This window comes from Procambarus clarkii, chromosome 62 (genome assembly GCF_040958095.1).
Source record: "Procambarus clarkii isolate CNS0578487 chromosome 62, FALCON_Pclarkii_2.0, whole genome shotgun sequence".
NCBI classification, from domain to species: Eukaryota; Metazoa; Arthropoda; class Malacostraca; order Decapoda; family Cambaridae; genus Procambarus; species Procambarus clarkii.
The window spans coordinates 15,197,318-15,216,167 of NC_091211.1; the positions used below are offsets into that span (position 1 = coordinate 15,197,318).

The 18,850-nt window shown below is 52.2% G+C and overlaps 1 protein-coding gene across 2 annotated transcripts in view; it reads left to right on the top strand.

Annotated features, from left to right (window-relative positions):
* The window catches only part of Gprk1 (G protein-coupled receptor kinase 1), a 422,403-nt gene that overhangs the window by 211,904 nt on the left and 191,649 nt on the right, over positions 1-18,850 (top strand). Inside the window, exon 2 of one of the 2 annotated variants that reach the window (XM_045755516.2) lies at positions 11,063-11,139. The exons of the other annotated variant lie outside the window; for it this stretch is intronic. Coding sequence (XP_045611472.1) covers positions 11,063-11,139 — 77 coding nt within the window. The remainder of the gene's footprint in view (positions 1-11,062; positions 11,140-18,850) is intronic. 2 annotated transcript variants of the gene reach the window in all.

The following is an 18,850-nucleotide window of genomic DNA, read 5'->3' on the forward strand; positions in this document are numbered from 1 at the left end:
ATTGACTGTATAAAACATGTGAGTTATTGGGACTGCTTACAATGTTTACATCTGTACTTCCTCGGGCACAGGTGAAAGATATACATAATAATTTACACCTGGGAAATAATTGATGAACCGCTTCCAGATCTGCACACACATAAATAATATCGTATGAGACCAGGAGGCACGGCAGGATGTGCAGAATCACACTGAAAAAACAGCGTTGCAGTAGGTAGGCTGAAAGATAACTTTATTAACATGAAAGGCCCGAGATTCTTCAATACTCTCCTTCACACTAGAGGCATAACTAGCCCACCTCTCACAGTGCTCAAGAGAGAACGTCTTAAACACCTCCTAAGATACTTGATCAACCAGGCTGTTGGACCCCAGGCTCCGAGGAGCTGCGTCCAGCAGCCTAGTTGACCAGTCCAGCAACCACGAGGCTTGATCAGAGACCGGGCCGCGGAGGCCATGATCCCTAGAACCAACGCCAGGTAGAGTGTTGTCATGGGTACACAACTGGAGGAATGGTCTAGATAATGGCTGCTAAAGTTCAACTCAGGAAATTGTGAGATAATGAAATTAGGCGAACGGAGCAGAACGCCGAACACAATGTACCATCTGGGAGGTGATATCCTGCAAGAGTAAAAAAAGAAAGATTTGGCGGTTGATATCAGACTGAACCTGTCCCCAGTGGCCCACATCAAAAGGATATCATCAGCGGCATATGCTAGACTGGCCAACATAAGAACTGTCTTCAGAAACTTGAAGGTGAGCACACACACACACACACACACACACACACACACACACACACACACACACACACACACACACACACACACACACACACACACACACCCTCTCTCTCTCTGCTGTGTGTGCGTACAAACATATACGCACATGCGTACATGTGTGCACCTACACTTTGAGGGTGGGTGGTGGCTTAGTGAACAACCTTCTAGACCCCGGACCTAGGGACCGGGTTCGATCCCCCGGCACCGCCGGAAAAACAAATGGGCAATGTTTCCTTCACCCTGATGCCCCTGTCACTTAGCAGTAAATAGGTATCTGGTAGTTAAACAGCTGCTACGGGCTGTTTAGTGGTGTGTGTGTGTGTTTGTGTGTGTGTGTGTGTGTGTGTGTGTGTGTGAGTGAGTGAGTGAGTGAGTGAGTGAGTGAGTGAGTGAGTGAGTGCGAGTGAGTGCGAGTGAGTGAGTGCGAGTGAGTGAGTGAGTGCGAGTGAGTGAGTGCGAGTGAGTGAGTGCGAGTGAGTGAGTGCGAGTGAGTGAGTGCGAGTGAGTGAGTGAGTGCGAGTGAGTGAGTGCGAGTGAGTGAGTGAGTGAGTGTGTGTGTGTGTGTGTGTGTGTGTGTGAAAAATAGTAGTTAGTAACAGTTGATTGATTGACAATTGAGAGGCGGGCCTAAAGAGCAGAGCTCGGCCCCCGCAATCACAACTAGGTGTATACACACACATCACCGCACATGTCATACACACTTAAAACCCGCCGAGGATTGACTGGGCTCTAATCCGTAACCGTTTACCCTACCGGGGAAAAACTAGTAGGGTAAATAAATCTTACCATGATATAGGGAGGGGAAAGCTCTCAGCCTGCTAGCAGGAGTCAGCAGGCCGTTCGCCAGAAAAAAGAAAAACTGTGTTACAGTACCTACAGGGGGAGGGGGGAGGGGGGATGAGCGATGTGCACCACCACACTGCCCACCACCACACTGCCCACCACCACACTGCCCACCACCACACTGCCCACCACCACACTGCCCACCACACTACCAAAGGTTCACCGGGGCGCATAGCTAACTCCACTACCACGTCCCGGCTTGTATCCACCTCGCTCCCCTCAACACGCTCTCAAGCCCGGGCTTTGACGGTCACACCTGGGGGTGGTCACACCTGGGGGGTGGTCACTCCTGGGGGGTGGTCACTCCTGGGGGGTGGTCACACCTGGGGGGTGGTCACACCTGGGGGTTGGTCACACCTGGGGGGTGGTCACACCTGGGGGGTGGTCACACCTGGGGGGTGGTCACACCTGGAGTGTGGTCACACCTGGAGTGTGGTCACACCTGGGGGTGTGGTCACACCTGGGGGGTGGTCACACCTGGAGTGTGGTCACACCTGGAGTGTGGTCACACCTGGGGGGTGGTCACACCTGGGGGTGTGGTCACACCTGGGGGTGGTCACACCTGGAGTGTGGTCACACCTGGGGGTGGTCACACCTGGAGTGTGGTCACACCTGAGGGTGTGGTCACACCTGGGGGTGGTCACACCTGGGGGTGTGGTCACACCTGGGGGGGGGTGGTCACACCTGGGGGGTGGTCACACCTGGGGGTGTGGTCACACCTGGGGGTGGTCACACCTGGAGTGTGGTCACACCTGGGGGTGGTCACACCTGGAGTGTGGTCACACCTGGGGGTGTGGTCACACCTGACGGTGTGGTCACACCTGGGGGTGGTCACACCTGGGGGTCACACCTGGGGGTCACACCTGGGGGGGGGTGGTCACACCTGAGGTGTGATTACACCTGGGGGGTGGTCACACCTGGGGGGTGGTCACACCTGGGGGGTGGTCACACCTGGGGGGTGGTCACACCTGGGGGGTGGTCACACCTGGGGGGTGGTCACACCTGAGGTGTGGTCACTCCTGGGGGGTGGTCACACCTGGGGGGTGGTCACACCTGAGGTGTGGTCACTCCTGGGGGGTGGTCACACCTGGGGGGGTGGTCACACCTGGGGGGTGGTCACACCTGGGGTGTGGTCACACCTGGGGTGTGGTCACACCTGGGGGGTGGTCACACCTGGGGGGTGGTCACACCTGGGGGTGGTCACACCTGGAGTGTGGTCACACCTGGGGGGGTGGTCACACCTGGAGTGTGGTCACACCTGGGGGTGTGGTCACACCTGGGGGTGTGGTCACACCTGGAGTGTGGTCACACCTGGGGGTGTGGTCACACCTGGGGGTGGTCACACCTGGGGGTGGTCACAAATGGGGGTGGTCACACCTGGAGTGTGGTCACACCTGGGGGTGTGGTCACACCTGGGGGTGGTCACACCTGGAGTGTGGTCACACCTGGGGGGGTGGTCACACCTGGGGGGGTGGTCACACCTGGGGGGTGGTCACACCTGGAGTGTGGTCACACCTGGGGGGGGGGTGGTCACACCTGGGGGGGTGGTCACACCTGGGGGTGTGGTCACACCTGGGGGTGGTCACACCTGGAGTGTGGTCACACCTGGGGGTGGTCACACCTGGGGGGTGGTCACACCTGGGGGGTGGTCACACCTGAGGGGTGGTCACACCTGAGGGGTGGTCACACCTGAGGTGTGATTACACCTGGGGGGTGGTCACACCTGGGGGGTGGTCACACCTGGGGGGTGGTCACACCTGAGGGGTGGTCACACCTGGGGGTGGTCACACCTGAGGGGTGGTCACACCTGGGGGGTGGTCACACCTGGGGGGTGGTCACACCTGAGGGGTGGTCACACCTGGGGGGTGGTCACACCTGGGGGGTGGTCACACCTGGGGGGGTGACTTCCCCCAGGTGGCAGCAGCAGCAGCAGCAGCAGAGGGTGGCAGCAGCAGCAGAGGGTGGCAGCAGCAGCAGCAGCAGCAGCAGAGGGTGGCAGCAGCAGCAGAGGGTGGCAGCAGCAGCAGAGGGTGGCAGCAGCAGCAGCAGAGGGTGGCAGCAGCAGCAGCAGAGGGTGGCAGCAGCAGCAGCAGAGGGTGGCAGCAGCAGCAGCAGCAGCAGCAGAGGGTGGCAGCAGCAGAGGGTGGCGGCAGCAGCAGCAGCAGCAGCAGAGGGTGGCAGCAGCAGCAGCAGCAGCAGCAGCAGAGGGTGGCAGCAGCAGCAGCAGCAGCAGCAGAGGGTGGCAGCAGCAGCAGCAGCAGCAGAGGGTGGCAGCAGCAGCAGCAGAGGGTGGCAGCAGCAGCAGCAGAGGGTGGCAGCAGCAGCAGCAGAGGGTGGCAGCAGCAGCAGCAGCAGCAGAGGGTGGCAGCAGCAGCAGCAGCAGCAGAGGGTGGCAGCAGCAGCAGCAGAGGGTGGGGACGTTAACAGCGGGAGGGGAGGAAGGAGCCTCGCTTATCTAATCACCTCCGCACCGCCAACACCTCATTATTGGCCGCCTGCTGGCTGGCTGCGGCACACACACGGAGAGTGAGAGAGAGAGAGAGAGAGAGAGAGAGAGAGAGAGAGAGAGAGAGAGAGAGAGAGAGAGAGAGAGAGAGAGAGAGGCAGGCAGACACAGACACACAGACACACAGACACACAGACACACACACACACACACACACACACACACACACACACACACAGAGGGCGCTGGTGGCTGAGTGGACAGCACGCTGCACACGTAATCCTGTGGACTAGGGTTCGATTCTCGGAGCCGGCGAGAAACAAAATGGGCAGAGTTTATTTCACCCCTTTGCCCTGTTCACCTAGCAGTAAATAGGTACCTGGGAGACAGCCAGGTGTTACGGGCTGCTTCCTGGGTGTGCCTGTTTGGAAAAATAAAGTTAGTAACAGTTGATCGATTGACAGTTGAGAGGCGGGCCGAAAGAGCAGAGCTTAACCCCCGCAAGTACAACTAGGTGAATACAGACACATGAAGGAGGGAGAGAGGAGGCAGGCAGGAGTTAAAGTAGAGATGTCTGTGTATACTTCCTCCGCCTCCCCCAGGTGAGAGCTCTCCCTTCCCATACCTCATGGTAAGCCTTACCCTACTACTTGTCCCGGCAACACATAAGAAAAAGATTGGTAACTGCAGAAGACCCTTTGGCCCATACGAAGCAGCTCCTATTTATAACCACCCAATCCCACTCATATACATGTCTAACCCACGTTTAAAACAATCAAGGGGGATCCCACCTCCACCACTTTACGTGGTAATTTGTTCCACAAATCAACAACCCTGTTACTGAACCAGTATTTACCCAGGTGTTTCCTATATCTAAACTTATCCAATTTATACCCATTGTTTCGTGTTCTGTCTTGTGTTGATACTTTTAATATCCTATTAATATCCCCTTTGTTATGTCCATTTATCCACTTATACACCTCTATCATGTTACTCCTAATTCTTCGCCTTTCCGCATAATGTCATTTAAGCTTAAATTAAAGTAATTTAATTTAAGGCTTAAAGTAATTTAAGCGTAGGCTTAAAGTAATTTAAGCCTACGCTGGACGCGTTCTAGTGAATTTATATCTATTCTATAGTACGGCGACCAAAACTGAACTGCATAATCTAAATGGGGCCTAACCAGAGCAAGATATAGCTTGAGAACCACACCAGGTGTCTTGTTACTAACGCTTCGATTAATAAATCCCAGTGTCCTATTTGCCTTATTACGACCATTCATGCATTGATTTTTTGGTTTTAAATTCTTACTAATCATAACTCCCAGATCTCTTTCGCAATCCGACTTCGCAATCTCAACACCATCTAGCTCGTATCTTGTACCTCTATCATCATTACCTAGCCTCAAAATTTTACATTTATCAGCATTAAACTGCATCTGCCAATCTTTTGACCATTTCAAAACCCTATTTAGATCGTCTTGAAGTGATAAAGAGTCCCTTTCCGTGCTTATTTCTGCTGATTTTTGTATCATCGGCAAATTTGCAAATAAGGCTGCTCAAACCTGACTCTAAATCATGTATATATTATGAACAACAGAGGTCCCAGGACAGAGCCTTGAGGCACTCCACTTGCAAAATTTTCCCAGTCTGCCTTAACCCCATTTATACTAACTCTCTGTTTCCTTTGGTGTACTCGTGCCCTAATCCAACTTAATATATCACCCCCAATACCACGAGCCTCTATCTTTTTAATCAGTCTTTCATGTGGCACTGTATCAAAACCTTTACCTAAGTCAAGGTCTTGCTCTCTCTTGCTCTTCCCTGATCTATCTCTCTCTCTCTCTCTCTCTCTCTCTCTCTCTCTCTCTCTCTCTCTCTCTCTCTCTCTCTCTCTCTCTCTCTCTCTCTCTCTCTCTCTCTCTCTCTCTCTCTCTCTCTCTCTCTCTCTCTCTCTCTCTCTCTCTCTCTCTCTCTCTCTCTCTCTCTCTCTCTCTCTCTCTCTCTCTCTCTCTCTCTCTCTCTCTCTTTTTTCTTTCTTTCTTTCTTTCTTTCTTTTTCTTTTTCTTTTCTCAATCAATTGGGCTAGACGGTAGAGCGACGGTCTCGCCTCATGCAGGTCGGCGTTCAATCCCCAACCGTCCAAGGGGGTGGGCACCATTCCTTCCCCCCGTCCCATCCCATATCCTGACCCCTTCCTAGTGCTATATAGTCGTAATGACTTGGCGCTTTCCCCTGATAATTCCGTTCTCTCCTCTCTCTGTCTCTTTCACCATCCTTGTTTCTGTTACTATCTTGTATGTAGTGATTATATCATAGCTTATATTTCGTGATTATATTTCGCTATCCATGTATTTACAAGCGATTTTGAAGGTGTGTGTGTGTGTACTCACCTAGTTGTGTTTGCGGGGGTTGAGCTCTGGCTCTTTGGTCCCGCCTCTCAACCGTCAATCAACAGGTGTACAGGTTCCTGAGCCTATTGGGCTCTATCATATCTACACTTGAAACTGTGTATGGAGTCAGCCTCCACCACATCACTGCCTAATGCATTCCATCTGTTAACTACTCTGACACTGAAAAAGTTCTTTCTACCGTCCGTGTGGCTCATATGGGAGGTGTGCGGGGAGTGTAAGTTAAGTTTAGCGTGTGCGTCACGGTGTTGTGTGACGTAGGTGACAGATTAAAGACCAAGCCTTCATCAAACACACTCTCGCTCCCGCTCATTATAGACCATTTGATGCTTGTAAAAGCTTAGTCACTATAATTAATGTCCATTTTTGTGTGCAGACACAGCAAAATGAGTTATTGTTGTAGTTGCATATAAAGTAGAATTATTAACCAAATGAACAATGCTTTGTTGTTTACAAAAATTAGCTAACCGTAATTAATATATATTTTTGTGTGGTGTAGAGTGAGGATGATTTATGATGGTATGTAGGTAAAACTGACGGTGGTAATTAGAGCTGTTCCCACCTTGTTTACACCGAGTATTGACCTTAATCTGGAGACTAAAGCACCGGTCAGCCTCAGCCCAGGATGGAGTCTTAAGTCGACCGATGACAACCAAAACCAGCCTCGGGAAGTAGAACTCTCGAAACCCTCTGCAGGTATGGTCCAGGTTGAACATCGTCCTTGACTGCTCGCCTCCATTACTCCGAGCAGTAACTTGAGACCTGTGTGAGAGAAGCAATAAGAGACTCGTGTTAAGGAGGAAAACATGGTTTAAATATACAGGAACAACCGTGGACATCTTTAAGAGAAAACTAGATAGTTTTCTAAAAAGTGCCGGACCAACCGGGCTGTGGTGGGTATGTGGGCCTGCGGGCCGCTCCAAGCAACAGCCTGGTGGACCAAACTCTCACAAGTCAAACCTGGCCTCGGGCCGGGCTTGACTCTTACGTCAAAACTGGTCCCAGTTCCTATCCCAACTTCAGAATCCTGTACACCACAGAGGATTTAAGTTACCGTGTTCACCGCACTCACTCTGGCCTTAAGTTTGGAAAATGTGCAAGGAAACATATTTTTAATTAAGTTAACTGTACGGTAATACAATATATTTTCATGTTTGTGGTCTGTGACACGTGCCTGGATTGTGGTGCTTAGTTTATGATCTGTGGCACCCAGTCTTGGTCTGTGGCACCCAGTCTTGGTCTGTGGCACCCAGTCTTGGTCTGTGGCACCCAGTCTTGGTCTGTGGCACCCAGTCCTGGTCTGTGGCACCCAGTCCTGGTCTGTGGCACCCAGTCTTGGTCTGTGGCACCCAGTCTTGGTCTGTGGCACCCAGTCTTGGTCTGTGGCACCCAGTCTTGGTCTGTGGCACCCAGTCTTAGTCTGTGGCACCCAGTCTTGGTCTGTGGCACCCAGTCTTAGTCTGTGGCACCCAGTCTTGGTCTGTGGCACCCAGTCTTGGTCTGTGGCACCCAGTCTTGGTCTGTGGCACCCAGTCTTGGTCTGTGGCACCCAGTCTTGGTCTGTGGCACCCAGTCTTGGTCTGTGGCACCCAGTCTTGGTCTGTAGCACCCAGTCTTGGTCTGTGGCACCCAGTCTTGGTCTGTGGCACCCAGTCTTGGTCTGTGGCATCCAGTCTTGGTCTGTGGCACCCAGTCTTGGTCTGTGGCACCCGGTCTTGGTCTGTGGCACCCGGTCCTGGTCTGTGGCATCCGGTCCTGGTCTGTGGCACCCGGTCCCGGTCTGTGGCACCCGGTCCTGGTCTGTGGCACCCGGTCTTGGTCTGTGGCACCCGTTCCTGGTCTGTGACACCCGGTCTTGGACTGTGGAACCCGTTCCTGGTCTGTGGCACCCGTTCCTGGACTGTGGCACCCGGTCCTAGTCTGTGGCACCCGGTCCTGGTCTGTGGCACCCAGTCCTGGACTGTGGCACCCGGTCTTGTTTTGTAGCACCCGGTCCTGGACTGTGGCACCCGTTCCTGGTCTGTGGCCCCCGGTCCTGGACTGTGGCACCCGGTCTTGGTCTGTGGCACCCGTTCCTGTTCTGTGGCACCCGGTCCTAGACTGTGGCACCCTGTCCTGGACTGTGGCACCCGGTCCTGGTCTGTGGCACCCGGTCCTGGTCTGTGGCACCCGGTCCTGGTCTGTGGCACCCGGTCCTGCTCTGTGGCACCCGGTCCTGGTCTGTGGCCCCCAGACTTAATTGATCAGCCCAGCAACCAGGAGGCCTGGTCGACGACCGGGCCGCGGGGACGCTAAGCCCCGGAAGCACCTCAAGGTATCCTCCAGGAGTAAGACGTAGTTTCCTGAATGTAGTTTTCTGTGTAGTCCTCATTAGCTTGGCATCTCCTTTAACATAAGTCCTTTAAAAATATATAAAAAATAACAGATCAAAGGACTGACCCTTGGGGGACTGAACCTGTTGCATTTATATCCTAATTGCCTGACTCTCAATGTATATCTTCTGTTAATAAATTTCTTAACACTCTACCTCGTGTACACGAGAGGTAGAGAAGCTGGGGTGGGGGACACATCATGCCAAATGTGGTATGAAGGAAGAAAAATATTTTGCCATAGTTGTGTATTGGGTATTGATCCCACCGCTGCCACCATTACCTCGGGCTGAGCGACGGAAGGTCAGGTGTCGCCTGGTGTGTGTGTGTGTGTGGCACCTCTTTCCCACCACCATTTATACCCATCTCCGTACATGGCAACTCTTGCTCTCCCACCACCATTTATACCCATCTCCGTACATGGCAACTCTTGCTCTCCCACCACCATTTATATCCATCTCCGTACATGGCAACTCTTGCTCTCCCACCACCATTTATACCCATCTCCGTACATGGCAACTCTTGCTCTCCCACCACCATTTATACCCATCTCCGTACATGGCAACTCTTGCTCTCCCACCACCATTTATATCCATCTCCGTACATGGCAACTCTTGCTCTCCCACCACCATTTATACCCATCTCCGTACATGGCAACTCTTGCTCTCCCACCACCATTTATACCCATCTCCGTACATGGCAACTCTTGCTCTCCCACCACCATTTATACCCATCTCCGTAATGGCAACTCTTGCTCTCCTCCCACCATGACCACCATTAACTCTTCAAGACTAGTGGGTTCTTGTCTAAGGATACCTGGTTGATGGGGTTCTGGGAGTTGTTCTACTCCCGAAGCCCGGCCCGAGGCCAGGCTTGACTTGTGAGAGTTTGGTCCACCAGGCTGTTGCTTGGAGCGGCTCGCAGGCCCACATACCCACCACAGCCAGGTTGGTCCGGCACTCCTTGGAGGAAACTATCTAGTTTCCTCTTGAAGATGTCCACGGTTGTTCCGGCAATATTTCTTATGCTTGCTGGGAGGACGTTGAACAGCCGCGGACCTCTGATGTTTATACAGTGTTCTCTGATTGTGCCTATGGCACCTCTGCTCTTCACTGGTTCTATTCTGCATTTTCTTCCATATCGTTCACTCCAGTACGAGTGTTACTCCAGCACTCCAGGTTACGTATTATTGAGTGAGCAAACTTTATCCTTTTCAATAACATATTCTTAAGACAAACTAAAAAGTCAAGTTTACAATCCAAATCATAATTACACATTCCTTGGCAGTATATTTTCTATTATTTTGGAATTGGTAACTGAATCACAATTTTATGTTGTCTATGTTTTCCTGTACCTCTATTTCCACCTGTGCTCCGTTACCCTGGTGTTCAACACTTGGTCAGGTGTGTGTTCTCCCAGCTGGTAGAATGGTCGGTCCCCCCCCCCCCCCAGGAGGCTGTGTGAACTGTCTCAAAGAAGCAGGCTATCAGCTTCACCATTACCGTCACTGCTTCACCATTACCGTCACTGCTTCACCATCACCGTCACTGCTTCACCATCACCATCACCGTCACTGCTTCACCATCACCGTCACTGCTTCACCATCACCGTCACTGCTTCACCATTACCGTCACTGCTTCACCATCACCGTCACTGCTTCACCATCACCATCACTGCTTCACCATCACCGTCACTGCTTCACCATCACCGTCACTGCTTCACCATCACCGTCACTGCTTCAGCAGGCAGTGGCAGCAGGTGCGGCCAATGCTCCCGAACTCAGGCTAGTGAGCTAAGCTTCGATGCTCGCTCGATTTGAGTCGATAATGGGCTGTGGTGCCGCGTCGAGTCAACAGTACCTTGAACCTTCTGTAGCTCACATTGTTCTTTCTTGTCTCCTTTTACATTATCCTCAGGTTTACCTGTGCTGGCTTTCTATAGTTTATATACAAATATTACGGCTCCTGTCTCTTGCCAGAAAGTATAAAATTGGGTATACCTTCTGTGTACACCGCTGGAGTATACCTATATATACCCTCTTGTATACCGGGTTTAGCTTCGGGCCGGGCTTGGGGAGTGGAAGAACTCCCAGAACCCCATCAAGCAGGTAGTATAGTGTGTGTTTATATAGGCATGCGGGGATTGAGCTTGGGCTCCCCTGCCAGCGTGGATATTGAGATGATAGCTGATGTTAAGTTCTGGTTGTCTCCCTCAGCGTGCGGAGTGTGATGCATAAACACCTGGAGAAGATGGGCGAGGTCAACTTCGACAAGATCTTCAACCAGAAACTCGGTGAGTAGACCTTACTGTGTTGTACCTTGTGGTAGGTTTATAGGTCGTCACCACCCACCAGGTGTGTGGTCGTCACCACCCACCAGGTGTGTGGTCGTCACCACCCACCAGGTGTGTGGTCGTCACCACACACCAGGTGTGTGGTCGTCACCACCCACCAGGTGTGTGGTCGTCACCACCCACCAGGTGTGGGTGCAAGCCAGAAAGTGTACTGTAACATCACCTTGACCAACATGTGTGTTGAGATCACAAAGCATATCACACTTCCAATAATAGTCTACATGTAAACTGGCAAATTTGTCCTAAACGGAGATTATTTTCAAGTTATAACATTGTATTTCAAATCATTGTTTTAAAATATAAAAAGTTTAAGGCGAAAACGTATTTTTTAAGAAATGGTTTTCAACGGAATTATCGGGCACGCTGAAATAGTTTTTGAATTATATATTTCCCTTTATTGTCAATATTACACCGTATTAATGTAACCAAACGTAATGTAACCTAACTTAACCAAACCTTAACCTAAAGCAGGCTTAACCTAACCAGTGATAGAAGTAGATTATAGCACCAACTATGTAGTTATTGCCAATGAACCAGACTCTGATTTTATACGTCAAACTGCGAGCAGATGCGTCCAAAAGCCTGATTACTAGCGGTCATGGGCACAGTTTACCTTGAGGGGTAAACAGGGGTATCCTGACAAGGGTTTACCTCGCGGGCGTCAGAAGGCTGAAGACATCGTCAGTGGTCGGCCCGGGCCGCTCGCTCCACGCTACTTTACCACACTAAAAAATAATATTTTTTTCCCGCCATGATTACCACCAGTGTAAGAGGAGTGAGGGGAGGGGGCTACCCCCTCTCCTCTAATTACCCCCGCTAGTGTGGTCGTGGGTGTTATTACCCCCGCTAGTGTGGTCGTGGGTGTTATTACCCCCGCTAGTGTGGTCAGTGGGTGTTATTACCCCCGCTAGTGTGGTCAGTGTGTGTTATTACCCCCGCTAGTGTGGTCGTGGGTGTTATTACCCCCGCTAGTGTGGTCGTGGGTGTTATTACCCCCGCTAGTGTGGTCAGTGGGTGTTATTACCCCCGCTAGTGTGGTCGTGGGTGTTATTACCCACGCTAGTGTGGTCGTGGGTGTTATTACCCCCGCTAGTGTGGTCGTGGGTGTTATTACCCCCGCTAGTGTGGTCAGTGGGTGTTATTACCCCCGCTAGTGTGGTCGTGGGTGTTATTACCCCCGCTAGTGTGGTCGTGGGTGTTATTACCCCCGCTAGTGTGGTCGTGGGTGTTATTACCCCCGCTAGTGTGGTCAGTGGGTGTTATTACCCCCGCTAGTGTGGTCGTGGGTGTTATTACCCCCGCTAGTGTGGTCAGTGTGTGTTATTACCCCCGCTAGTGTGGTCGTGGGTGTTATTACCCCGCTAGTGTGGTCAGTGTGTGTTATTACCCCCGCTAGTGTGGTCAGTGTGTGTTATTACCCCCGCTAGTGTGGTCAGTGGGTGTTATTACCCCCGCTAGTGTGGTCGTGGGTGTTATTACCCCCGCTAGTGTGGTCGTGGGTGTTATTACCCCCGCTAGTGTGGTCGTGGGTGTTATTACCCCCGCTAGTGTGGTCAGTGTGTGTTATTACCCCCGCTAGTGTGGTCAGTGTGTGTTATTACCCCCGCTAGTGTGGTCAGTGTGTGTTATTACCCCCGCTAGTGTGGTCAGTGTGTGTTATTACCCCCGCTAGTGTGGTCAGTGTGTTATTACCCCCGCTAGTGTGGTCAGTGTGTGTTATTACCCCCGCTAGTGTGGTCGTGGGTGTTATTACCCCCGCTAGTGTGGTCAGTGTGTTATTACCCCCGCTAGTGTGGTCAGTGTGTGTTATTACCCCCGCTAGTGTGGTCAGTGTGTGTTATTACCCCCGCTAGTGTGGTCGTGGGTGTTATTACCCCCGCTAGTGTGGTCAGTGGGTGTTATTACCCCCGCTAGTGTGGTCAGTGTGTGTTATTACCCCCGCTAGTGTGGTCGTGGGTGTTATTACCCCCGCTAGTGTGGTCAGTGGGTGTTATTACCCCCGCTAGTGTGGTCAGTGGGTGTTATTACCCCCGCTAGTGTGGTCAGTGTGTGTTATTACCCCCGCTAGTGTGGTCAGTGTGTGTTATTACCCCCGCTAGTGTGGTCAGTGTGTGTTATTACCCCCGCTAGTGTGGTCAGTGTGTGTTATTACCCCCGCTAGTGTGGTCAGTGTGTGTTATTACCCCCGCTAGTGTGGTCGTGGGTGTTATTACCCCCGCTAGTGTGGTCGTGGGTGTTATTACCCCCGCTAGTGTGGTCAGTGTGTGTTATTACCCCCGCTAGTGTGGTCAGTGTGTGTTATTACCCCCGCTAGTGTGGTCAGTGTGTGTTATTACCCCCGCTAGTGTGGTCAGTGGGTGTTATTACCCCCGCTAGTGTGGTCAGTGTGTGTTATTACCCCCGCTAGTGTGGTCAGTGTGTGTTATTACCCCCGCTAGTGTGGTCAGTGTGTGTTATTACCCCCGCTAGTGTGGTCAGTGGGTGTTATTACCCCCGCTAGTGTGGTCAGTGTGTGTTAATACCCCCGCTAGTGTGGTCAGTGTGTGTTATTACCCCCGCTAGTGTGGTCAGTGTGTGTTATTACCCCCGCTAGTGTGGTCAGTGGGTGTTATTACCCCCGCTAGTGTGGTCAGTGGGTGTTATTACCCCCGCTAGTGTGGTCAGTGTGTGTTATTACCCCCGCTAGTGTGGTCAGTGTGTGTTATTACCCCCGCTAGTGTGGTCAGTGTGTGTTATTACCCCCGCTAGTGTGGTCAGTGTGTGTTATTACCCCCGCTAGTGTGGTCAGTGTTATTACCCCCACTAGTGTGGCTAGTGGGTGTTATTAACCCCGCTAGTGTGGTCAGTGTGTGTTATTAACCCCGCTAGTGTGGTCAGTGTTATTAACCCCGCTAGTGTGGTCAGTGTGTGTTATTACCCCCGCTAGTGTGGTCAGTGTGTTATTACCCCCGCTAGTGTGGTCAGTGGGTGTTATTACCCCCGCTAGTGTGGTCAGTGGGTGTTATTACCCCCGCTAGTGTGGTCAGTGTGTGTTATTACCCCCGCTAGTGTGGTCAGTGTGTGTTATTAACCCCGCTAGTGTGGTCAGTGTGTGTTATTACCCCCGCTAGTGTGGTCAGTGTGTGTTATTACCCCCGCTAGTGTGGTCAGTGTGTGTTATTAACCCCGCTAGTGTGGCTAGTGGGTGTTATTACCCCCGCTAGTGTGGTCAGTGTGTGTTATTACCCCCGCTAGTGTGGCTAGTGGGTGTTATTACCCCTGCTAGTGTGGCTAGTGGGTGTTATTACCCCCGCTAGTGTGGTCAGTGGGTGTTATTACCCCCGCTAGTGTGGCTAGTGGGTGTTATTACCCCCGCTAGTGTGGTCAGTGGGTGTTATTACCCCCGCTAGTGTGGCTAGTGGGTGTTATTACCCCCGCTAGTGTGGTCAGTGGGTGTTATTAACCCCGCTAGTGTGGTCAGTGGGTGTTATTACCCCCGCTAGTGTGGCTAGTGGGTGTTATTACCCCCGCTAGTGTGGCTAGTGGGTGTTATTACCCCTGCTAGTGTGGCTAGTGGGGGTTATTACCCCCGCTAGTGTGGCTAGTGGGTGTTATTACCCCCGCTAGTGTGGCTAGTGGGTGTTATTACCCCCGCTAGTGTGGCTAGTGGGTGTTATTAACCCCGCTAGTGTGGCTAGTGGGTGTTATTAACCCCGCTAGTGTGGCTAGTAGGTGTTATTAACCCCGCTAGTGTGGCTAGTGGGTGTTATTGCCCCCGCTAGTGTGGCTAGTGGGTGTTATTGCCCCCGCTAGTGTGGCTAGCAGGGGATACTATCCCAGTATGGCGTTACAAACGTCTTGGCCTTAGAGAGCTTCCTCTTTAAGTGAAGAGCGGGCAGCTGTGGTGAGAGTGAGGTGCTCCTGGTGCTTGGCCGGGTGTAACGGGGGGTGGTCACACCTGGGGGGTGGTCACACCTGGGGGGTGGTCACACCTGGGGGGTGGTCACACCTGGGGGTGGTCACACCTGGGGGGTGGTCACACCTGGGGGTGGTCACACCTGGGGGGTGGTCACACTGTAACGGGGGGTGGGGGAAATAGCTCTATCGTGTCCATTATTCCACCCCCCAGTTAACTAACTAGGCCGGGGGAAACAGCTCTCTCTAGTCCGTTATCCCGTCCCCAGTTAGCTAACTATTCTAGAGCACCCTCCAGAGTTCCTAAGGCAGCCTCTCTCGTTCAACACCTTGTAACCTAGGTATTTGACTACCTAGGTGCTAAGACTACTAGGCGCCGTCACTTGATCAGTTACCCGAAACTCTAGAGAGAACTCTAGGATACATAATCATTGCCACAAACGTATAAGAGAAAACGAAAGGAAAGAAATGAATAGTGAAGTAATTAGTGAGGGTTTACGGGTGAGGGGTAGAGAGGTGGGAGGAGCGAGGAGGGTCATTAGTTGAAAGTGAGAGTTTAGAGAGGGGTGGAGGGAGAGGTGTAGATAGGTAGAAGTAGAAGAGTAGATAGTAGAAGTAGAAGAGTAGATAGTAGAAGAAGAAATGCTGCCACCATCCATTCAAGACCATTACCTACAGGACAAGGAATGGAACTTGTCTGTATCACAAAATTCTCAAATGATGTTATCAAGGTCATTATTAGTATGTCCCATCTTTATCATGTAGTCATTAACTCATGAAACCAGTAATCACAGAGGCTTTCTCACCTCAACTCAAAACTTTAGGGCACAAAGTAAAGACCATTTAAATAATAGATTCAATTATATTTCACATGATAACTATCATAATTTAAGCAACTCAAATGTTCAAGTTTAATATGCCAAGTGAGTCATCAACCAAGAATTTGAGAACACTACAACTGACTGCCCCTGATCATCACACAACACTTGTAAAACACGACCAAGTCACCTTACTGCTCAACTCACCAAGTGTCTGCCTATAGCTGGATAGAGGGGGGGGGGGGAAGAGAGTCTGCAGCTGTCAGGCAGCTTCACCCCCTTCCGACCGACAGCCTGTCTCGGCTGTTGTCCTCCTGCTCTGCGGCCTGGTCTTCTGTCTTGTTAATGCTCTCGAATCGATAGTTCTCCGAGTATATATTGCGGAACCTAGTAGCTAACTCCGCCCACAAGTAGATAGCCTCCGGCTCTCTACCAAGCCACTCCTTAAACGTCGGCATGTTTGAAGGCTACCAGGCTCCAATTATAAGATTAGTAGAAGTAAGGTGAAATTCGCATGATCTGACCTCAGGTCACTTGGGGTCATTAACTCTTAGAGGTGTGACTTTCCGGTGGACAAACTGACGCCTTCCCAAATTCTTGTCTCTGACTCATATTCTATATATATTTTAAATAAACTAAACCAAACACTTTTACAGTGTTACACAGGCCCCACACACCTGCAGGTCACCAGGACTAGTGGTGACCTCGTACTGGTGACCAGAGAACAGTGCTAGTACCTTACACCACTTAGTAATTCTAGTAGGGTGGGATACTTAACAATGCCATTAGGGTGAGCTAGTTAGCAGTGCTTGTACTCTTCAAGTCACTTGTGCTGTCCCGTCTCGAGTACTGCTCAGTACTCACTTCCCCCTTCAGAGCAGGAGAGATTGCTGAAATAGAGGGAATACAGAGAACATATACGGCACGCATAGACGAGATAAAACACCTAAATTATTGAGATCGACTCAAAGCTCAAAGATCGGGGAGCCGGTCGGCCGAGCGGACAGCACGCTGGACTTGTGATCCTGTGGTCCCGGGTTCGATCCCGGGCGCCGGCGAGAAACAATGGGCAGAGTTTCTTTCACCCTATGCCCCTGTTACCTAGCAGTAAAATAGGTACCTGGGTGTTAGTCAGCTGTCACGGGCTGCTTCCTGGGGGTGGAGGCCTGGTCGAGGACCGGGCCGCGGGGACACTAAAAAAGCCCCGAAATCATCTCAAGATAACCTCAAGATAGCTCTCCAAATGTAATTTTTATACAGAAGACCAGAGAGGTATAAAATATATATTCACGAAAGGTATTGTGCCCCTCACCACACAGAGCTGGTGTGGTGAGTGTGGTGGAGGTGTGGTGAGTGTGGTGGAGGTGTGGCGGCCAGGGAAGTGGCTGGCGGGAAGTGGATCAGGCACGGCTTGACCGCTGCCACTCTTCTTATAGTGGTGGTTGGTAGATGGTGGTGGTAGTGGTGGTGGCTCGTTTGTTACGGTGGTGGTGGTGGTGGTATGTAGGTGCTGGTGGCTCGTTTGTTATGGTGGTGGTGGTGGTAGTATGTAGGTGGTGGTGGTAGGGGTGGGAGGGGGGGGGGTAATAGGAAGCGTGGTTGAGCCATTAGTGTACAAGAAACACCTTCAGTACATGAGGAATGAGGCAGGAGGGTACTCCAGTCAGCTCTTGGTGGTGAGCAGCAGTCTGAGACCTTGCTCAGGTGCTGAACTGTAGGACCACCTTGCTCAGTACACCCCCACCTTGCACAGTACACCCCCACCTTGCTCAGTACACCCCCACCTTGCTCAGTACACCCCCACCTTGCTCAGTACACCCCCACCTTGCTCAGTACACCCCCACCTTGCTCAGTACACCCCCACCTTGCACAGTACACCCCCACCTTGCACAGTACACCCCCACCTTGCTCAGTACACCCCCACCTTGCTCAGTACACCCCCACTTTGCTCAGTACACCCCCACCTTGCTCAGTACACTTCCACCTTGCTCAGTACACTTCCACCTTGCTCAGTACACCCCCACCTTGCTCACTACACCCCCACCTTGCTCAGTACACCCCCACCTTGCTCAGTACACCCCCACCTTGCTCAGTACACCCCCACCTTGCTCAGTACACCCCCACCTTGCTCAGTACACCCCCACCTTGCACAGTACACCCCCACCTTGCTCAGTACACCCCCACCTTGCTCAGTACACCCCCACCTTGCTCAGTACACCCCCACCTTGCTCAGTACACCCCCACCTTGCTCAGTACACCCCCACCTTGCACAGTACACCCCCACCTTGCTCAGTACACCCCCACCTTGCTCAGTACACCCCCACCTTGCTCAGTACACTTCCACCTTGCTCAGTACACCCCCACCTTGATCAGTACACCCCCACCTTGCTCAGTACACCCCCACCTTGCTCAGTACACCCCCACCTTGCACAGTACACCCCCACCTTGCTCAGTACACCCCCACCTTGCTCAGTACACCCCCACCTTGCTCAGTACACCCCCACCTTGCTCAGTACACTTCCACCTTGCTCAGTACACCCCCACCTTGCTCAGTACACCCCCACCTTGCACAGTACACCCCCACCTTGCTCAGTACACCCCCACCTTGCTCAGTACACCCCCACATTGCTCAGTACACTTCCACCTTGCTCAGTACACCCCCACCTTGCTCAGTACACCCCCACCTTGCTCAGTACACCCCCACCTTGCACAGTACACCCCCACCTTGCTCAGTACACCCCCACCTTGCTCAGTACACCCCACCTTGCTCAGTACACCCCCACCTTGCTCAGTACACTTCCACCTTGCTCAGTACACCCCTACCTTGCTCAGTACACCCCCACCTTGCTCAGTACACCCCCACCTTGCTCAGTACACCCCCACCTTGCTCAGTACACCCCCACCTTGCTCAGTACACCCCCACCTTGCTCAGTACACTT